The sequence below is a fragment of the Pongo abelii genome, chromosome 9, assembly GCF_028885655.2.
Source record: "Pongo abelii isolate AG06213 chromosome 9, NHGRI_mPonAbe1-v2.0_pri, whole genome shotgun sequence".
NCBI classification, from domain to species: Eukaryota; Metazoa; Chordata; class Mammalia; order Primates; family Hominidae; genus Pongo; species Pongo abelii.
This window is the reverse complement of record NC_071994.2, coordinates 89,217,279-89,236,290: the sequence shown is the minus strand read 5'-3', so window position 1 is coordinate 89,236,290 and position 19,012 is coordinate 89,217,279. Positions and strand designations below refer to the sequence as shown.

The 19,012-nt window shown below is 40.7% G+C and overlaps 1 protein-coding gene across 7 annotated transcripts in view; it reads right to left on the bottom strand.

The window, feature by feature from the left end:
* TMEM135 (transmembrane protein 135) overlaps positions 1-19,012 on the bottom strand; it is a 354,542-nt gene that overhangs the window by 264,644 nt on the left and 70,886 nt on the right. Inside the window, exon 1 of one of the 7 annotated variants that reach the window (XM_024255711.3) lies at positions 7,814-8,335. The exons of 2 other annotated variants lie outside the window; for them this stretch is intronic. In XM_024255711.3, the coding sequence (XP_024111479.1) occupies positions 7,814-7,954 (141 nt within the window). In that variant the 5' untranslated portion in view covers positions 7,955-8,335. Of the gene's footprint in view, positions 1-7,813; positions 8,336-19,012 lie in introns of those variants that run through there. 4 more of the 7 variants (XM_054524878.2, XM_002822333.5, XM_054524877.2 and 1 more) reach the window with 4 other exon arrangements.

Sequence of the window (19,012 nt, the reverse complement as noted above, 5' to 3'; positions counted from 1 at the left end):
CTAATCTCCCTTCCTAAACTATAAACTCAATGTAAGAAGTATGTCTCATTCATTTTATTCCTCACCATACCACATAGCACACAGCTGCCACAAACAGCACCCTGCAAATAGCAGACTCAATAAATACTTGGTAAACAAACAGGGGACAAATATTTCAATACCAATAGTCTAGGTTCAGATATTACTAAACTAATCATCAAATATCAGTCTCCCCTTCACCATATATTTCATCAATATTTATTGGCAAATAATGAAAAGAAAGTTTTTAAGAGTCAAAAGTTCAAGCATATATAGTTTTCTAAAAAATGAATAAAAGGCCTGATTATTCAGACTAATCTCTATCACAATAAAATCAAATAATTAGTTGGATATGAAAGCAATCTGATGGAAAATCTGTTACCAGAGGGATTATTAGTGTAGAATTGACTCCCTCATTCCTCCAGGTGGGTCTCTTTCTACCAATATGTATTTTTATCCCTGATCTATGACAACTAAGAGGCAAATAATGGTAAATCAGAATCGGCCTGCTCTACTAGAGTTAGCTGCTACAGAAAACAGTGAGTTGAGAAAGTGTTTACTGCAATACTAAGCCCTTACCTCTCATCTGGAAGTGACATGCTAGAGGCTGTAGTTTGTACTCAACAGACAGCAGCCAAAGAATAACAAGAACTCACATATAAAAACAACTTCAGCTGGGTGCGGTGGCTCACGCCTGTAATCCCAACACTTTGGGAGGCCGAGGTGGGCAGATCACAAGGTCAGGAGATCGAGACCATCCTGGCTAACAGAGTTAAACCCCGTCTCTACTAAAAATACAAAAAAATTAGCTGGGCGCGGTGGCGGGCACCTGTAGTCCCAGTTACTCGGAAGGCTGAGGCAGGAGAATGGCATGAACCCGGGAGGCGGAGCTTACAGTGAGCCGAGATCGCGCCACTGCACTCCAGCCTGGGCGACAAAGTCAGACTCCGTGTCAAAAAAATAAAAATAAAAACACCTTCAACAAACTCAAAATGTCACATTAATGAATAGGAAAATCCATTATTCAATTGTTCATTTAAAAAAGACCATATGACGGCCGGGCGTGGTGGCTTACGCCTGTAATCCCAGCACTTTGGGAGGCTGAGGTTGGTGGATCATGAGGTCAGGAGACGGAGACCATCCTGGCCAATATGGTGAAACCCATCTCTACTAAAAATACAAAAATTAGCTGGGCGTGGTGGCGCGGCCTGTAGTCCCAGCTACTCGGCAGGCTGAGGCAGGAGAATGGCGTGACCTCAGGAGGTGGAACTTGCAGTTAGCTGAGATTGTGCCACTGCACTCCATCCTGGGCGACAGAGCGAGACTCTGTCTCAAATAAATAAATAAAACCATATGACTTGTATCTCCAAAGGGATAATAAGAAATTACGTAAAAATCATTTAGTTATTGAAAAGAAAGATAAAGTGAGTCTCTTATTTACACCCCCATAAATTAGGTCTCAAGCAAAAATCAAAGGGGGATTATGCACAGATTTACAATTCCACGGTCTCCAAAGTTCAGATAATCTAGACAGATATTCTGAGTAGTTTACATTCTTTAATGACTTCAGGGTTTCTTATTTTATTTTTTTAAGCCAAAAACAAAAACAAATGCCTATTACCAAAAACATTTTAGTCTCATTGCTGGTCTTGTAGCCTCTAGAAAACTTGCTAAAGCACTCACTGCCTTAAAACACTCAGTCTGTATCACTGAACTGATTTCTTCAATCAGTGGTTTTCAAGCCTTTAGCAACCAATGAGACTGTCCATAAACCGTTTTTTATTCCTAGAAATTTCAACTCTGGCTTAAATGTTTATTCAGAGCCTAGAAGTGATTAACTGATCCTTAGTAATCTAACAGATTTGTTGGATTACATGGTTCAAAGGGAGTAAATATTGAGTAAACATGTTCATCCACTGAAGAGTCTAAACATCTAAAGGTCAGTGAAAAAACAGGTTTTAAAATCATTCTTTCCCAAAAATGCAAAAGATTCTACTTTGGACTCAGCTAAAGGTAAATGCCAGTACCTTAATCTAGAGGTCCTGAAGAAAACCAACTAGGAAAAGAAAGGTCTTAGTGTTAGAACCATCTGAGGTTAGTGAACAAGTTTTCCTTCTTAGGGAAGGTACCTAAGAATCTCAACAGCATAGAATCCATACTCCCAAGTAGGCAACTGTATATTCTAAATTTGCCACAAAAACAAGGGCCTTATGCTTTCCTTAATCTTAGTGGTAGTCTAGGGGTTAAACAGTTTTTTTTGTTTGTTTGTTTGTTTTGAGACAGAGTCTCACTCTGTTGCCAGGCTGGAGTGCAGTGGCGTGATCTCTGCTCAGTACAACCTCCGCCTCCCAGGTTCAAGCGATTCTCCTGCTTCAGCCTCCCAAGCAGCTGGGACTACAGGTGCACACCACCATGCTCAGCTAATTTTTGAAATTTTAGTAGAGACGGGTTTCACCATGTTGGCCAGGATGGTCTCCATCTCCTGACCTCGTGATCCACCTGCCTCGGCCTCCCAAAGTGCTGGGATTACAGGCGTGAGACACCGTGCCCAGCCAACAGTTTAATAAGTGTTTCATATGTATGTGTGCAGCAAGGGGTACCACCTATTTAGAATATGTAGCAATAACTAACATTCAAGAAATACAATATAAAATTCCAAAATATATTTTTGGTACACGCGTACATTGTTACCATATATTACAAAATATATAAGAATCTGCTTTTTAAAAAAACTACAGAAATAGGCTGGGTCCAGTGGCTCACTCCTGTAATTCCAGCACTTTGGGAGGCTGAGGCAGGTGGATCACCTGAGGTCAGGAGTTCCAAACCAACCTAACCAACATGCAGAAACCCCGTCTCTACTAAAAATACAAAATTAGCCGGGCGTGGTGGTGCATACCTGCAATCCCAGCTACTCGGGAGGCTGAGGCAGGAGAATGGCTTGAACCTGGGAGGCAGAGGTTGTAGTGAGCCAAGATCACATCACTGCACTCCAGCCTGGGCAATAAGAGTGAAACTCTGTCTCAAAAAAAAAAAAAAAAAAAAAAACTACAGAAATAAATGATGAGTGAGAGTTGATACTCTTTTCAAATTGTAAAAACACAAAGATTCACTATTATAATAAAAGGAATCGTACATCTACATTTTGAAATAGTTTAAACAGTAGAAGGTGAATACCGACTAAGAACAGTTGTAAATACCAAGATTAAAAGAAGCATGAGGGCAAATGTATAGAACAGGAAAGTAAATATGATATGAAGAAATCAGTTTAGTACAACACACATGATAATGTTTCCAATGAAAAGCAGATATATAAGACCCATTTTATAGGCTCCAGAAAACACTCTTGATAAAAATCTTCCTTCAGGTTGGGGCTCAGAATACAATACCCCAAAGTGAAGGCCTCAGAGGCGGCCTTAGAAGCAGAAGTTTTTTTCTGACCTTCTCCTGCTCTCCTGTCTCCTAGTCCCACTCTCCCCTGAGCTAGCCTTAGAAACTAGAATTTTCCCCAAGGCAGGTCATAAAAACCAGAACCTATTTTCCCGAAAGCCAGCCATAAAACTTAAAATATCATACTAACTTTCCCTTTGCCTTTCCATGTAAAAACTGGCCATAAAGAAACTATCTGACCTACCTTGTTTGACTGTATGTCATAAGCCCCCATTCCAGAGAGGGTCCTGCCCCATACTCAAAAGAAAAGAAGGAATGCTCAGAGAGGCCAAGAAGAATCTAGACAGACAGGCCTTGCTTCCCCAATCAGTCTATTAGCATTATTGTCCAATCACATTACTACATAGCTGTCTATACTTCGTTGAACCTAAGCATAAAAACAGATAATTTCCCCTGTATTTTTGGGTCTTCATTCTGAAGGCTCCCGTGTATACATGTTAAATAAATTGGTACATGCCCTTTCTCCTATTAATCCATCTGCCTCCTGTCCGTGATTTTTGGTGAACCTTCAGAGGGCCAAGGGGAAAGCTCTCCATTGGTCCTACACCAGCTTGCCTTTAGAACTTCTCCATTTCTAGCAATAATGGCAACTGCAACAATCTGACTTGACAACCTAGAAGTATAAACAAGTCGTCACACTGCCCCAGTATCCTTGGTCTCTAAGTCCTGTTCATTCTGCCTGCAAAACGCTTCTAGAACTGCCCTTTCATTTTCTCTGGCAGACCTGCCAAATATCTCTTCACTCCTGCACTATTCATGTACTCATTCATTCATACCTTCACTCATTTAGACATATATTAAGCATTTAATGAGATACTATACTAGTCTAAATACAAACCACTGTTTTAACAGGAGATAGAGACATATATCATAATTAATGCACTTTTATCCTATTTAACTCCTCACAACAGACCTTAAAAAATGGGTACAATCATCTTCTGCAAAGCAAGGGGACTAAGGCTCCAAGCGATTCAGTAATTTTTCTAAAGACCATATTGACAGTACATTGCAGGGTGAGATTCCGCAGGAGTTCTGACTCTTTCCACCACTTAGTGCATCTACTGCATCAATTTCTCAAAAATCTTTCCTACCCGGTCTTCCCAGTGCTACCAGATTTAGCATCTGAAAGCATCATTTTGTACTTGTAACCCCTTTGTTCAAAAAGAAGCCTCAATAGCACACACACAAAAAAACCTTCAATGGCTCCTTTAGCCCGTCCTTCAGTCTTTCAGTCAAAAAAAAAAAATGAGAACTGAATCCTGTCTTTTTCCTTACTAGCTCTAAATCTTGTGAATTACTTAATGTCTCTAACCTTCAGTTATCTTACCTATAAAATGGGAATAAAAAGCTGGGGTTGTGTAAGGGTTAAAAAAGATAAAATATGTAAAGGACTAAGCACATAATAAATGTAAGTTGTTATCGCTCACAACTCCTGTACGCAAACGTTCTGTTATAGACAATGTATGCATTGCTTCTCTTACAAAACCACTTAGTTTTCTGCCTCAGTTTACATTATCCTCCCTCCTCTCCATTAAGAATAGGTATGCTATAAATATCCACTGCATGAATCAATGTCTGTACAGCCTTATCCTCAAGGCACGAGTCAAGGGTCATTTACTTCAAGAGGCCTTCCCTACCCATCTTCCATGAATTTCACTCTTAAGTGCCACCAGAGAAGGGAGGAAGAAAAATATGCATAACTATTCAAAACCTATGATAAACTAGAAAATATGTGATACATCATCAATGCACTATTTCATTTAATTCTCAAAAAGAAAGATAAAGTAACATACACAAAGTCAAATAGCTGGTAAATGATAGAGCTGAGATTCAAATCCTGATACCCCTGATCCCTTTTTTTTTTTTTTTTTTTTTTTTGTGATGGAGCTTTGCTCTTGTTTCCCAGGCTGGAGTGCAATGGCACGATCTCAGCTCACTACAACCTCCACCTCCCAGGTTCAAGCAATTCTCCTGCCTCAGCCTCCCAAGTAGCTGGGATTATAGGCATGTGCCACCACGCCCAGCTAATTTTATATTTTTCGTAGAGACGGGGTTTCACCATGTTGGTCAAGCTGGCTGGTCTCGAACTCCGACCTCAGGTGATCCACACGCCTCGGCTTCCCAAAGAGCTGGGATTACGAGCGTGAGCCACCACACCTGGCCTGATCCCTTTTTAAAGTCCAATTTCTTTCCACCATACCACCTTGCGTCTTAGTACATGGGGGTATACATTTAATCAACTATCCAACACTTACAAAGAGAACAGCTATATGTCCAAGTAGCCCCACCCATACCTACATGGATAACTGAAACAAAACTGTCATGAAATAACGCTTATCCTTAGTATGCGCAATGTGTCCTAACATTTTTTATTTTCTTCCATTTCACTTAACATAAAATAAAATGCTATTCAGTTCCCACTAATTTTATTTCACAACTACCAATGAGTAGCAACCCAAATTTTCAAATACACAGATGTAAGGGTACAAGGCCACATGAGATGGAAAACGTATCCTCAATAAGTACTTAATCTTGTTGGAGATATAGTAGTAAAATACAGCTCTTTTCCTGAACACCCCCAACCTACCTTGCTGGAGTAGGAGAACCTATGTTCCTGTTGCTGCCCTGAATGTCCCTATCATAGACTATAATCCATAAATTGTCTAGGCTATTGATATAACAAGTATCAGGCATTCAACAAATATTTGTTAAGTGAATGAATTAATGAATGAAAAGTGCTATGGATTTTCAGAGGGAGAATTAGATAGCATAAACTCTCTTTCCACCTATATCATAATTCTCTGACGGCAGGAACAATCTTTTCTATAGTTGTATATCAAGAGCTCAATAATGTTTGTAGATGTTTTATTTTTTACAAATCTGAGCCTTATGCAGTGAGCTGTGATTGCGCCACTGCACTCCAGCCAGAATGGCAATACAACAAGACCCTGTATCCAAAAATAAAAACAAAAAATCTGAGACATAAACTGGCCACAGTGAATGTGGAAAAGCAGATAAATATGAATCTTTGCCAAAGAAAATCAAGGAAAAAATTTCCAGCTCCGATAATAATTATTGGCCTCTACTCTAGATCTTTATTATTCAAAGTGCAGCCCCCACCATCAGCATTACCACGAGTTTGTTAGGAAAGGAGAGGCTCAGGCCCCACCAGGACCTAATGAATTAGAACCCCCATTTTAACATAATCCTCAGAGGATTCCTAACATACATGAAAATTTGAGAAACATCAGTCTATACAATAAAAATGAAATGGGTGCCTGCAACCTCAAACAAAGTCATCACCTTCTCCTGTGTTATCTCTGAAATACATAATCAGACTTTTCAAGAAGTACTACAGATACAGCCATGACACACTTTCAGGAACATTAGGGTATAAATCTAAATTACTTCAATGAGAAATAATAATTGATCATCTGCTGAATATTGAAACTTTTAGAAGACATACAAAAAATATGATCTGTCTTCTTAGGACACAAACTGTAAGGCAAGAAAATGAGACAATGCACTTCAATGGCCAAAGTAATAATAAATCTTTAATATCAAGGATAAGGTTATTGAAAAAAAGATTTTGCGGAGAACATTTAAGAGAATCTTTAATAGTCCTCAGTGTTACATATACATACTGCCAAATACTCCCTATTAATTGCCCTATATGTAAAGCTGTGTAACAGAAGGTCCTAGGTGACACAAAGTCAGATGTCCTAACCAAGTTCACTGACTGAAAGACTGGCATCACCCTTTAAATCACCACACACAATCTCAACCCAGGAGTCTGTTCTGTGAACTTGCAAAAACACTTGCAAAACCCCCAAATCATAATCTTGTCATCTCAAAACTGAGTCAAGATCTGAGGCCACAGGGGCTTAGGGTCAAATATGCCTTCTTCATTAAAAAAAAAAAAGCAAAATAAAACAGGGGAAACTAGATGAGGAAAGATTGCAGGTCCTTGTCACAGCCTCGCTGGCCTACAAATACCTCTCCATCACAAGGCAGGCCAGAGGAAAATAACGCTGGTCTTTGAATTAACGTTTTTAAGTGTCCTAAACTTAATTCTAAAAGTTGGGAGCCATCCTCTTCCTAGCAACAGGCATTCAGATGACAGCTCAATCTCTAATTCCCCTCCTCCTTCTCCTGCGCAGGAATTGGTATATCCTCCCCTTGCGACCTCCCCCTTCCCCCTATCGACCCCCTAAAACACTCCGACCCCTCCAAAAGAGAGCCCGACACAAGGCAAGTCCCCCAGAGCCCCTCGGGAGCACCAACTGCAGCCCCCGGCCCATCTTCCATACCAAACTCGCCCTGCGGGAGGGGTGACGGGTCTCACCAAGTACAGAGGAGCATAGATCTTCAGGGACTCCTCCAGGGCGCCCCCGGTGATCTGCAGGAAGGAGACCCGGCAGGAAGGGTGCCAAGTGTGGCCGATCTCATAGCAGTTATGAGGGATGGACTTGCTGAGGGCCGCCATGACGAGGAACAGCGCGGAGAAGACAGGAGGGGGAGAGCCTGAGCCCTGCAGGGAGGGGCGCGAGAGCCCAGCCGCCAGCCTCTGGCCCGGCCAGCAGCCGGAGGTGCGGAATGGAGGGGAAAGGTCACGAGAGCGGGGTTACTCTGGGCCAAAGTCCTCGGATGTTGAGCGCTCGGCGTATCGCAGCTCAAGGGGGCGGGACGCGCACCGGGGAGGCGGGGAGAGGCGGCGCGTGCGCGCTCCCTCAAGAGGGCCTCCGCTGGGGCGCGTTCTCGCGCGGCGGCGCGGCTGGGTGAGCGGAGGAAGAGAGGATCTTCGCCCCCAGAGCTGAGGCTGTACGCGAGGGAGCGCAGCTCGGGGACGCGCCGCCTCCCCACCCCCGTGACGCCGTGCCTGGCTCCGGGGCGCGAGCGCTATAGCAGGTGCGCAGTAGCGGGTGGCTTGGGTCAAATTGTACTTCAGCTTCCAACGCCAAGCCAAGTAGAGCGGAGGGTAGTGGAAGAAAGGGATTAAATGTCTTTGTTGGGAGCTGGTGGAGGAAGAGGGTTGCCAGAGGAATGCCTGGGACAAACGTCCTCTCCAGCACTGGGAGCTCGCCTTCCCGAGAGTCCCAGGTAATAAACAGCTAGGGCTGCCTGCTAGTTGCAACTAACTGCCCCCAGGTGCTGGGCTTTCCAAGCTCTGTGGTACCTGGGAAGGCTTGAAAAGTCTCAGCTATGTTCATACCCCGACCGTGTGTGGGGAAGGGCAATAGGTCATCCTGTCCAAACCTTACGCAACGGAGCAATCCTGTCTACAGCATCTTTGATAGGTGCTTATCAACCAAACAGCACACACAGTAGAGGCGGCAGTCGTGTGTTAGAACTCAGACCTGGCTAGGGAACTTGGCCAACAATTAGCAAGGCAAGGGTCGTGTGTTGCTTGAGTCATATAACCCCTCTGTCAATTTCCTAACATATAACAAACCTGCCAATTTCTTTGGATTTCTAAATTCCATAGTCTCTTAAAGCAGAAACGAACTACCTTTAGAAGAATTCCATTCTAATCTTCTAGTCTTCATTCATTCATCTACAAATATTTACTGAGTCATTACTATTTACCAGGCACTGTGCTAAGGAAACAAACAGAAACAAGAGAGACAAGATTTTGATTTTCACGAAGCTAGTATTCTAGAGGGAGAAGACAGAAAATAAGAAAGAAAACTGAACAAGATAATATCAGATAGGTGTAGTTGTTTGAAGAAAATAAAAGAGAAATACTCAGATGAAAAGTCCAAAACAACAATGGCAAAAAGATAAAAGTTTCTTTCTCTCAGGTAAAGGTAGGCAGTCCTAGAATAAAATGGTGGCTCCATAACGATTAGGGATCCCAGCCTCTTTGTGACAGTTTGCTATGCCATCTGCTACCTGTGATTTCCACCCTAACTTAGAAAATAACTCTGTCACCTAACATGACATCAACATGCTAGCCAGGAAGACCAGCAAAAGGGGAAGAGAGGCCGGGCGCGGTGGCTCACACCTGTAATCCTAGTACTTTGAGAGGCTGAGGCGGGTGGATCACTTGAGGTCGGGAGTTTGAGACCAGCCTGGCCAACATGGTGAAACCCTGTCTCTACCAAAAATACAAAAATTTGCCAGAAGTGGTGACACGCTCCTGTAATCCTAGCTACTCAGGGACTGAGGCAGGAGAATCGCTTGAACTCAAGAGGCGGAGGTTGCAGTGGGCCAAGATCACACCACTGCACTCCAGCCTGAGCAACAGAGAAAGACTCTGTCTCAAAAAAAAAAAAAAAAAAAAAAAAAAAAAGGAGGTCGGGGAGAGAAGGGCATACTTCCTCTTTTTAAGAAAACTTCCGAGAAGATCCATACAAACTACTATGACTTATGTTCCTTGGACAAAGCCTAATCATGTGGCCACACTTAATTGCAAGAGAGGATGGCGAATACAATCTTTTTTAATTAATGGGACAAATGCCCAGCTGACATTTGAGGTTTTATTACTGAGCAAAATGGAAAAAAACAGATATTAGAGGCAACTAGCAGTGTCTGCCATAGTTCTACGTCTCTGGCTACCCAAATATCCGGGCACACCATTCTTTCTACAGATAGACATACCTTCCCTTTTCCAAGGGAGACAACCTAAAATCCCATGCAGTTGCTGAATCCTAGCCAAAGTCCAAAATATTCCTCAGGACCAGATGCAGATCTCATGTTAAAGTTATCATCCCCCTCAACACATCCAATATACAATGGTAGAATAGGAACAAGATAATCACAATTTTTTTCAAATGTCCAATTCAGAAACTAAGAAGATCAAAAACACAGCATAAACTTATCCAAAAAATTACAGAAACAGCAGTGCAGGCTTATTTTTTTTCAATAATCCATTCCTGAATATCTATGATCCTTCCACAAGAAAATGCTAAATAGGAACTTAGTTTTAAATGGGAAAAAATAAAATGCATTACATATCAACCAAAAAATTCTTAACAAGTATTTAAAATATAGTATCAAATATTAACAAAAAATTATCATGTTAAGATGTACAATACTATACAAATAACATCTTATTCACCAAACAATTAATACGGGCTGGACACAGTGGCTGATGCCTGTAATCCCAGCACTTTGGGAGGCTGAGCTTGGTGGATCACCTGAGGTCATGAGTTCAAGACCAGCCTGGCCTATGGTGAAACCCCATCTCTACTAAAAATACAAAAGGTAGCCAGGCATGGTGGTGGACACCTGTAATCCCAGCTACTCGGGAGGCTGAGGCAGGAGAATCGCTTGAACCTGGGAGGCGGAGGTTGCAGTGAGCGGAGATGGTGCCACTACATTCCAGCCTGGGCAACAGAACAAGACTCCATCTCAAAAAAAAAGATAAATTTAATATGATTGTTAACTCTCAGTTGCTTCTGAATGTAATAGCACAATATAGTTTTCATGCCTGATAATAAACAATATGTTTACTATGTGGCCCAGCAATTACACATTAATAAATAAGGAAATTTTAAAGTTACAATTAAAACCAGGTGGTTTCTTTCAGTTAACTGTTTTTTGTTTGTTTTGAGACATGGTCTCACTCTGCTGCCCAGGCTGAAGTGCAGTGGTGCAATTACGGCTCACAGAAGCCTGTATCTCCTGGGCTCAGGAGATCCTCCTGCCTCAGCCTCCTGAGTAGCTGGGACCACAGGTACACCACCACACCTGGCTAATGTTTTTAAATTATTTGTAGGGTCTCCCTATGTTACCCAGACTGCTCTTGAACTCCTGGGCTCAAGCTGTCCACCCACCTCAGCCTCCCAAACTGCTGGGATTACAGGTGTGCACCAACATACCTGGTCCTAATTAACTGTTAAATGGAGACTTGAAGCATAAAGAAATTTGAGAAAAAGGGGATGGTGCCAAAGGGGACAATGCTGATGAGTTGGGTGGCAAAGGGGTGATTTCAGGGAAACTCCCAAGTTCAAAAGAAAGGATACTCTATCTTTTCTAGTGCAGATATGGAGATTCCAAAACAGGAAGGCATTGATAAATCCTCAGGGGAGATGATCTGTGCTTTAGGATGCAAAAAAATTTGCAAAATGGAGCAGTATGCAGTAAACCAGTAGCTTACATTTGTAAATTTCTTTATATGGTATTATAAGATATAGCAGGCTGTTTTTTAAAAGAAAGCCTTCTCTTCATGCCACCATTAAGTTTAAAGATAATGTTAAACATTGCATCTGCATGGGTCATTTATTCTTTTAGGTTGGCTATGACAGTGGCTTGACTGGATACTTTCTGGGGGCTTCATTGTTTCTTCTTTTTCATTAAGAAAAGGCGGGGAGGGCTTTAGGGTTCATCAACAAGGTGAAGCAAAGAGTTTCTCCAAAGAAGGTGCACAGTGAATGAAGAAAACTAATCTGGCAATTTATGATGGAATTCAAAGGCTTTGAAGAAACGCCAAGATGAAAATTGTGGCTCCTTTCTATGTGATGGAAGAATGAAAAAAAAAAAAAAAAAAAAAAACCAAAGAAAGTTGTTGCTCTTGTAGGATTCTAGTTTTGAAGATGTCAATGTCAATGAAAAAGAATGGAAGAGCTCTTAAGATCTAATGCAGAGGATTTAACGACACTAAACTAGTTTAGATCTACATGCAGTCATTGTAGAAATAATTATCAGGCACAAGTACAATGGCAAAGTATGGCAAACTCGAAGTATGACACTGTAGTAGCTCTTGATTCCAGCAACAGTCAATAACCAAGCTTTTCACAATAGCTACGTATGATTCAGATTTTCTTTTCTTTTTTTTTTTTGAGACAGTCTTGCTGTGTCACCCAAGCTGGAGCGCAATGGGACGATCTCGGCTCACTGCAAACTCCGCCCCCTGGGCTCAAGGGATTCTTCTGTCTCACTAGCTGAGATCAGTGGCGCCCACCACCACACCCAGCTAATTTTTGTATTTTTAGTAGAGATGGGGTTTCACCACGTAGTCCACGCTGGTCCCAAACTCCCCGACCTTAGGTAAGTCACCTGCCTCGGCCTCCCAAAGTGCTGGGATTATAGGCATGAGCCACCATGCCCAGCCATAATTCTAATTTTCTACTAATTTTCGTTGCAACATAACTTCAGATTTTTCCTTACGTCATTTTATTTAAAATATTGAGTTTCTAAGATGTAAATATATATTTTAATATTCAAATCTGGAGTATTAAAAGATACATATGCCCTTTCAGTCCAAGTAGGCAGTGTGTCTGCCAATACAATTCTCTTTAAGATTTTGGGGACTTAATATATATCAAATTATAATCCACTCCAATAGAAAAAAAAGCCACACTCACAAACCTCTGTGAGACAAACACTTTCCATCTTGGGCTGAGAGTAAGAAAGCTGATGGAAAACACCCTTATACACTTAGAAGTGCTTTTGTCTAGCTAAAATGGTCTAGGTAAAATGGCTTTAAATCTTTGTACAGTCTTTACAAAAAATCTAAATAGCTGCACCCTGGATTGTACCTTCCCCTTAAGGCAGTGCCTTAGTTGTTTCACCATCTGGAGAGGCTGGAAGTGAAAAGCAGTTTTATTTTTGAACCCAAAGTTCCCAGACTGTGTATATTTTCTCTAAATTTTGCTTAAAAATGAAATTGTTCCTTTTATATCTCACCTCTCTACATCTTATCCCACATAGGTTTTTTTTCTTTTTTTAATCAGTTGGCATTTTCAACAGTCTGTCTGGAAATTTCCTTAACCGCAAATACGCCGGTTTGTTAGATATATTTTCTATTTTCTGCCTTTCAGCATGCAACAGTGTTGCCAAACTTTCTGCCACTGTATAACAGGGATCCCTTTTTCTCCAGCCTTTCATAACAGTTTCCTCCCTTCAAGCCTTCAAAGATTGTACAAAAAACTCTCCAGTGGCCTTACAAAATATTCAGGTACATACACTGTCTAGAATTCTCAGCATCTATATTAGTTTGATGTTACCAGTACTTGGAAGCTACAGCTAAGGACACCATTCTCTCCAAACCCCTACCACTCCAACCACAGAATTTAAAAGTAAAAGATAATTTGGGAGGCTGAGGTGGGAGGATCACAAGGTCGGGAGATCGAGACCATCCTGGCTAACACAGTGAAACCCTGTCGCTACTAAAAATACAAAACAAATTAGCTGGGCGTGGTGGCAGGCGCCTGTAGTCCCAGCTACTTGGGAGGCTGAGGCAGGAGAATGGTGTGAACCCAGGAGGTGGAGCTTGCAGTGAGCTGAGATGGCGCCACTGCACTCCAGCCTGGACAACAGAGCGAGACTCCGTCTCAAAAAAATAAATAAATAAATAATAATAAAAAAGATTTATGATTATTCTTTGAGAGGAAAAACACAAAATCAACATGTAGATGTGTACAAGGAATGCTTTAGAGGCCAGCCACATCTCTCTAAAAACAGTAGACTTATGCAATAACATATCTGTAGAAGACAAGTGTATTGATAGAATTGGAAGAAAAAAAAGGAGGAGCCCCCTGAGGCAATTCAGGTGCATGCCTGGGAGTGAGAACTGCAGCCCAGGGACCTCAGGAATTAACTATGTAATGGGATGCATAGCTTCTCCTGGACAGATGTCATTAAACAATTGACTCATCTAACTAATGTTTTCTTTCTGAGAATAAAACAAACTTGTATTACGGTTTGGCTTCCCATGCAGGTCTGTCTTGAGAGACAGAATGGTTATATATTAGGTAACAGATATCCCAGTTTGTATGAGAGGCTTTAATTTTCTATTGTTATTTAATAAATTGGCATCTTGATTTATGCATTCATTTATAAGCTTGTTTTATATCACTTAGCCTGAGAAAGGAAGAGCCTCCCTGATATGCTGCCAAAACCAGGTTTTTCACCCTGGTTGTTCGTGGCGGTGAATTCTGTATTAGCCAAGAATGGTTAGGCTATGCTGAGATACCACATACACTCTAAATCTCAGAGAATTTAAAATAAGAAAGATTTATTTTGTGTTTACACAAACTCCAAAGCAGACTGGCCAGTTCTTCAGGGCAAGGGCAACCAGTGATTCAGGAATATAGCCTCTTCCATCTGCACTGGGCCTTCTGTGGTCACTTTTTTTTATTTTTTCCTTGCTTCTTTGATTTTTCATGTGTGCATAATTTTTAGTTCTTTTGCATAGCAGCATGCAAAAAATTTACATGTACAGCTTGATGAATTTTTAAATTTGCCTTTACTGAGACTACTATTTGCCCTGAGACTGCTATCCAGATTAAGAAAAAGTATTTCCATCACTCCAGAAGGCTCTTTAGTGCCCCTTCCCAGTAAATACACCTGCAAACAGAGGTAACCACTATTCTCACTTCTAGCATCATAGCTTCATTTTGCCTGTTCCTAAAGCTTATAGTAACAAATGCATACGTTGAATATTTTTTGTGTCTGGCTTTCTTCACTCAAGATCTTGTGCATGTTGTTGTATGTAGCTATAGTTCATTCATTTTTATTGCTATATTGAGTCTATTGTGTGAATATAACACAATTTTTTCATTTGAGGACATTTGTGTTGTTGCATGTTTGAACCTATTATGAATTACCCAGCAAGGGACATTCTTTTACTTGACTTTTGTAGACGTATGCTTTTGTTTTTCTTGAGCATATACCTAAGAGTAGATGTGCTACGTCATGGGGCCAGCATACATTTAACTTTCGTAGATACCAATCACTGCTTTCACTTTTAAGGGCCAGGCCTGGAAGTGGTTTACATCACTTCTGCTTACATCCCATTTCCAGAACTTAGTCACATGTCCCCAACCTTCCAACAAAGGAGGATGGAAAATGTAGCCTTTCCATGTAACCAGGAAAGGAAAATGAAATGATATTTTGTTAAGCATTTTGCGCCATCTCTGTCACAAATATCAACTGCAGGGTCAGGCTACCTGTAAGACAACCAGCTAACCTCCAATGATTCTCTTCCATCGTTGTGAACTGTATGACTCTTTTCTTAAATGAATATATGTGCAATAGTATAGTTTACTATAAATGAACTAATGTAAACTGATCATCATCACATAGTTTATATATATATTATATATATATATTATACATATAATATATATATACATACTTTTTTTTGAGACGGAGTCTCACTCTGTTGCCCAGGCTGGAGTGCAGTAGCACAATCTCAGCTCACTGCAAGCTCTGCCTCCCGAGTTCACGCCATTCTCCTGCCCCAGCTTCCTAAGTAGCTGGGACTACAGGCACACGCCACCACGCCCAGCTAATTTTTTGTATTTCTAGTAGCTGGGGTTTCACCCTGTTAGCCAGGATGGTCTCGATCTCCTGACTTTGTGATCCACCCGCCTTGGCCTCCCAAAGTGCTGGGATTACAGGCGTGAGCCACCACGCCTGGCAGTTTTATATTTTTAATAAAACTTCCAGTTATCATAATGCCCCTTAAAGACAAGATCTATTTCTTATACATCTTTATTACCTTCTGTACCAGATAGCACAGTGCCTTGTACACAGAACATGTTTAATATTTAATAAAAGAAGTCTTGGTGGGAGGGAAATTTGAAAGCACTGTACTCTTGTTAAGGCCCATTGTGGTGGCTCATGCTTGTAATCCCAGCAATTTAGGAGGCCAAGGCGGGTGGATCACCTGAGGTCAGGAGTTCGAGACCAGCCTAGCCAACATGGCAAAACCCCGACTCTGCTGAAAAAATACAAAAACTAGCCGGGTGTGGTGGCACGCACCTCAGGAGGCTGAGGCAGGAGAATCGCTTGAACCCAGGAGGCGGAGGTTGCAGTGAGCGGAGATCACGCCACTGCACTCCAGCCTGGGCGACAGAGGGAGACTCTGTCGCAAAAAAAAAGAAAAAAGAAGAGTTAGTTACTTTGTATTCTGCCTACCATTCACTCAGATTGCAACATTTGCCCCTAAGCACAGAGCTTACCCCTTTCCTTATCAGAAGCCTCTGCCAAACATAGGAACAATGTCTTATTTGTTGACCATATTGTAACTCTCAATTACTCATTCTGGGATTCGCTATGTCCTCAGTGTTCTTATTGCTATGCTGTGTGCCTGTTTTTCATGGTGAGGCGCCTCTTTCTTTTCACAATTCCTTTGAAAATCCCTGCATGACATGCAGTACCAGCATTTTATTTTACTTTGGGAAGGTTCTACTGCTTTTTTAAAACAATACTTTTTTTTTTCTTGAAACTCAGATACTTAAAACAACTGCAAGTACTTTGAAGTCAGGGACCATCTCTTGTATTACTTTGTGTGACAGATGGTGCTTATAATAGGTTATCAATATAATCTTTTAAAAGAAATGCTATTGTTTGCCTTTTGCAACTGACAGTCTCACTTGCAAAACTGAGACACATTTTTGCTGAAAGTAATTCAGAGAATTGATCTATATCAAATATATTAAAATCTTCAAAACTGCAATTTCCTCCAAAATTAACACAGCCCCTTTAGTGCCTAGCCCAGGATCTACTATATAGGCACACTCAACCATTTGTTGGATCAGTAAAATGCAGAGATGATATATACTTATATAGTTAAACCTCTATAGATAGCACTCACAGTAACTTTCTTATTTCAAGACTCAAATAATGGGCCCTATATTTTTTCTCTCTCTAAAGTTTTCAATATCTGTTTTCCCAAAGTCTTAAGTACATGTCTAAACATGCTCATCAGTCATATCCTTGCACATTACAAACACTACAAATTCTAAGATGATGCAGATACTTTTTATCAAAGATCTTATCACTTTCACAGTACAACTCAGTATCCTATTATAGTTAGAATCAAGTCCAAAGGCAGAGGTTTTTCCTTATTAAGATTAATTCGTAAAAGACAAACTAATGTGCAAGAATTTATTTGATGATCTGCTTTTAATAGAATAAGACATAATAATAGTTGAAGACTTCCTTGCTTACTAAATCTCTTTGGATTAGTTTGTAATCCCTTTTGGAAATATATTTTCCACATGGTCTGATGGACAAAGCCATCTGTTATATGCACTCAAAATAATGCATATTTCCTTTTTTTTTTTTTTTTTTTTTTTTTTTGAAACGGAGCCTTGTTCATTTGCCCAGGCTGGAGTGCAGTGGCGCGATCTCAGCTCACTGCAACCTCTGCCTCTGGGTTCAACCAATTCTCCTGCCTCAGCCTCCTGAGTAGCTGGTATTACAGGTTCACGCCAACCTGCCTGGCTAACTTTGTATTTTTTTTAGTAGAGACAGGTTTTCACCATGTTGGCCAGGCTGTTCTTGAACTCCTGACTTTGTGATCTGCCTGCCTCAGCCTCCCAAAGTGCTGGAGTTACAGGCATGAGGCACTGCACCCGGCCAATAATGCATATTTTCTATCTCTTTTTAAAAGTATTATCAACCAGATTCTTTGTATTTTGTGCCTATTCTCATGTTTGAAGATTTTCTTCCTTAAAATACTACATTCCGTATACTTTTAGTCTGACTATAAATTAGCAATATTTTTAGAAGAAATTTTGGCAGGATCTATAAACATTTTACTTTTTTTTTTTTTTGTAGAGATGGGGGTCTCCCCATCTTGCCCAGGCTGGTCTCAAACTCCTGGGCTAAAGCAATCCTCTCGCCTCAGCCTCCAAAAGTGCTGGGGTTACAGGAGTGGGCCACTATCAGCATTTTAAATGTCTCTATCCTGTAACCCAACAATTATACTTCTAGGCCTCTACCCTATAGAAATACTAACATAAAACTGAGTCACGCATTATTTATAAGAGCAAAAAATATTTAAAATAATCTAAACATTCATGTTAAATAGACATGTATAAACTTATGATATATTTATATCATGGAATGCAGATAGCAAAAAGGATAAGGTAGATCTGCACATGCCAATATTGAATAATATTTATGATATTCAATTGGGAATAAGGGGAAAAAGAGCACAGAGCTCTTTTTTTTATATAGAATGAGCTCATTGTTTAAAGAATAAAAGATATTGAGTGTGTGTATATATATATATATTTGTATATATGTTTATGTAGTCATTTAAAAAGGTGTAGGAGAATATACAACAAATAAAGGGATAGGCAGAGCCCTTTCACCTTTTACTTTATATATATATATATATACACACATATATATACACATATACACTAATATATTATTTAATTTTTTCCCCACTAGTATGCATTATTCTTATATCCCAATACTTCCTTCTAAAGAATTTTTTATTTTGTTAGAGTTTATTTTTAGGTAATGAGTGTTAATTTTTCTGAATGTATCATTATTTTGCCTTCATTCTACCTCAAACTAATGACAATTTTGTTATCTATAGAATTATAGACCAGGCATGGTGGCTCACATCTGTAATCACAGCACTTTGGGAGGCCAAGGCGGGTGGATCAACTGAGGTCAGGAGTTCAAGATCAGCCTGGCCAAGACGGCAAAACTCCATCTCTACTAAAAGTACAAAAAATTAGCCGGTCATAGTGGTGCTCCAGCTACTTGGGAGGCTGAGGCAGGAGAATCGCTTGAACCTAGGAGGTGGAGATTGCAGTGAGCTGAGATCACGCCACTGCACTCCAGCCTGGGC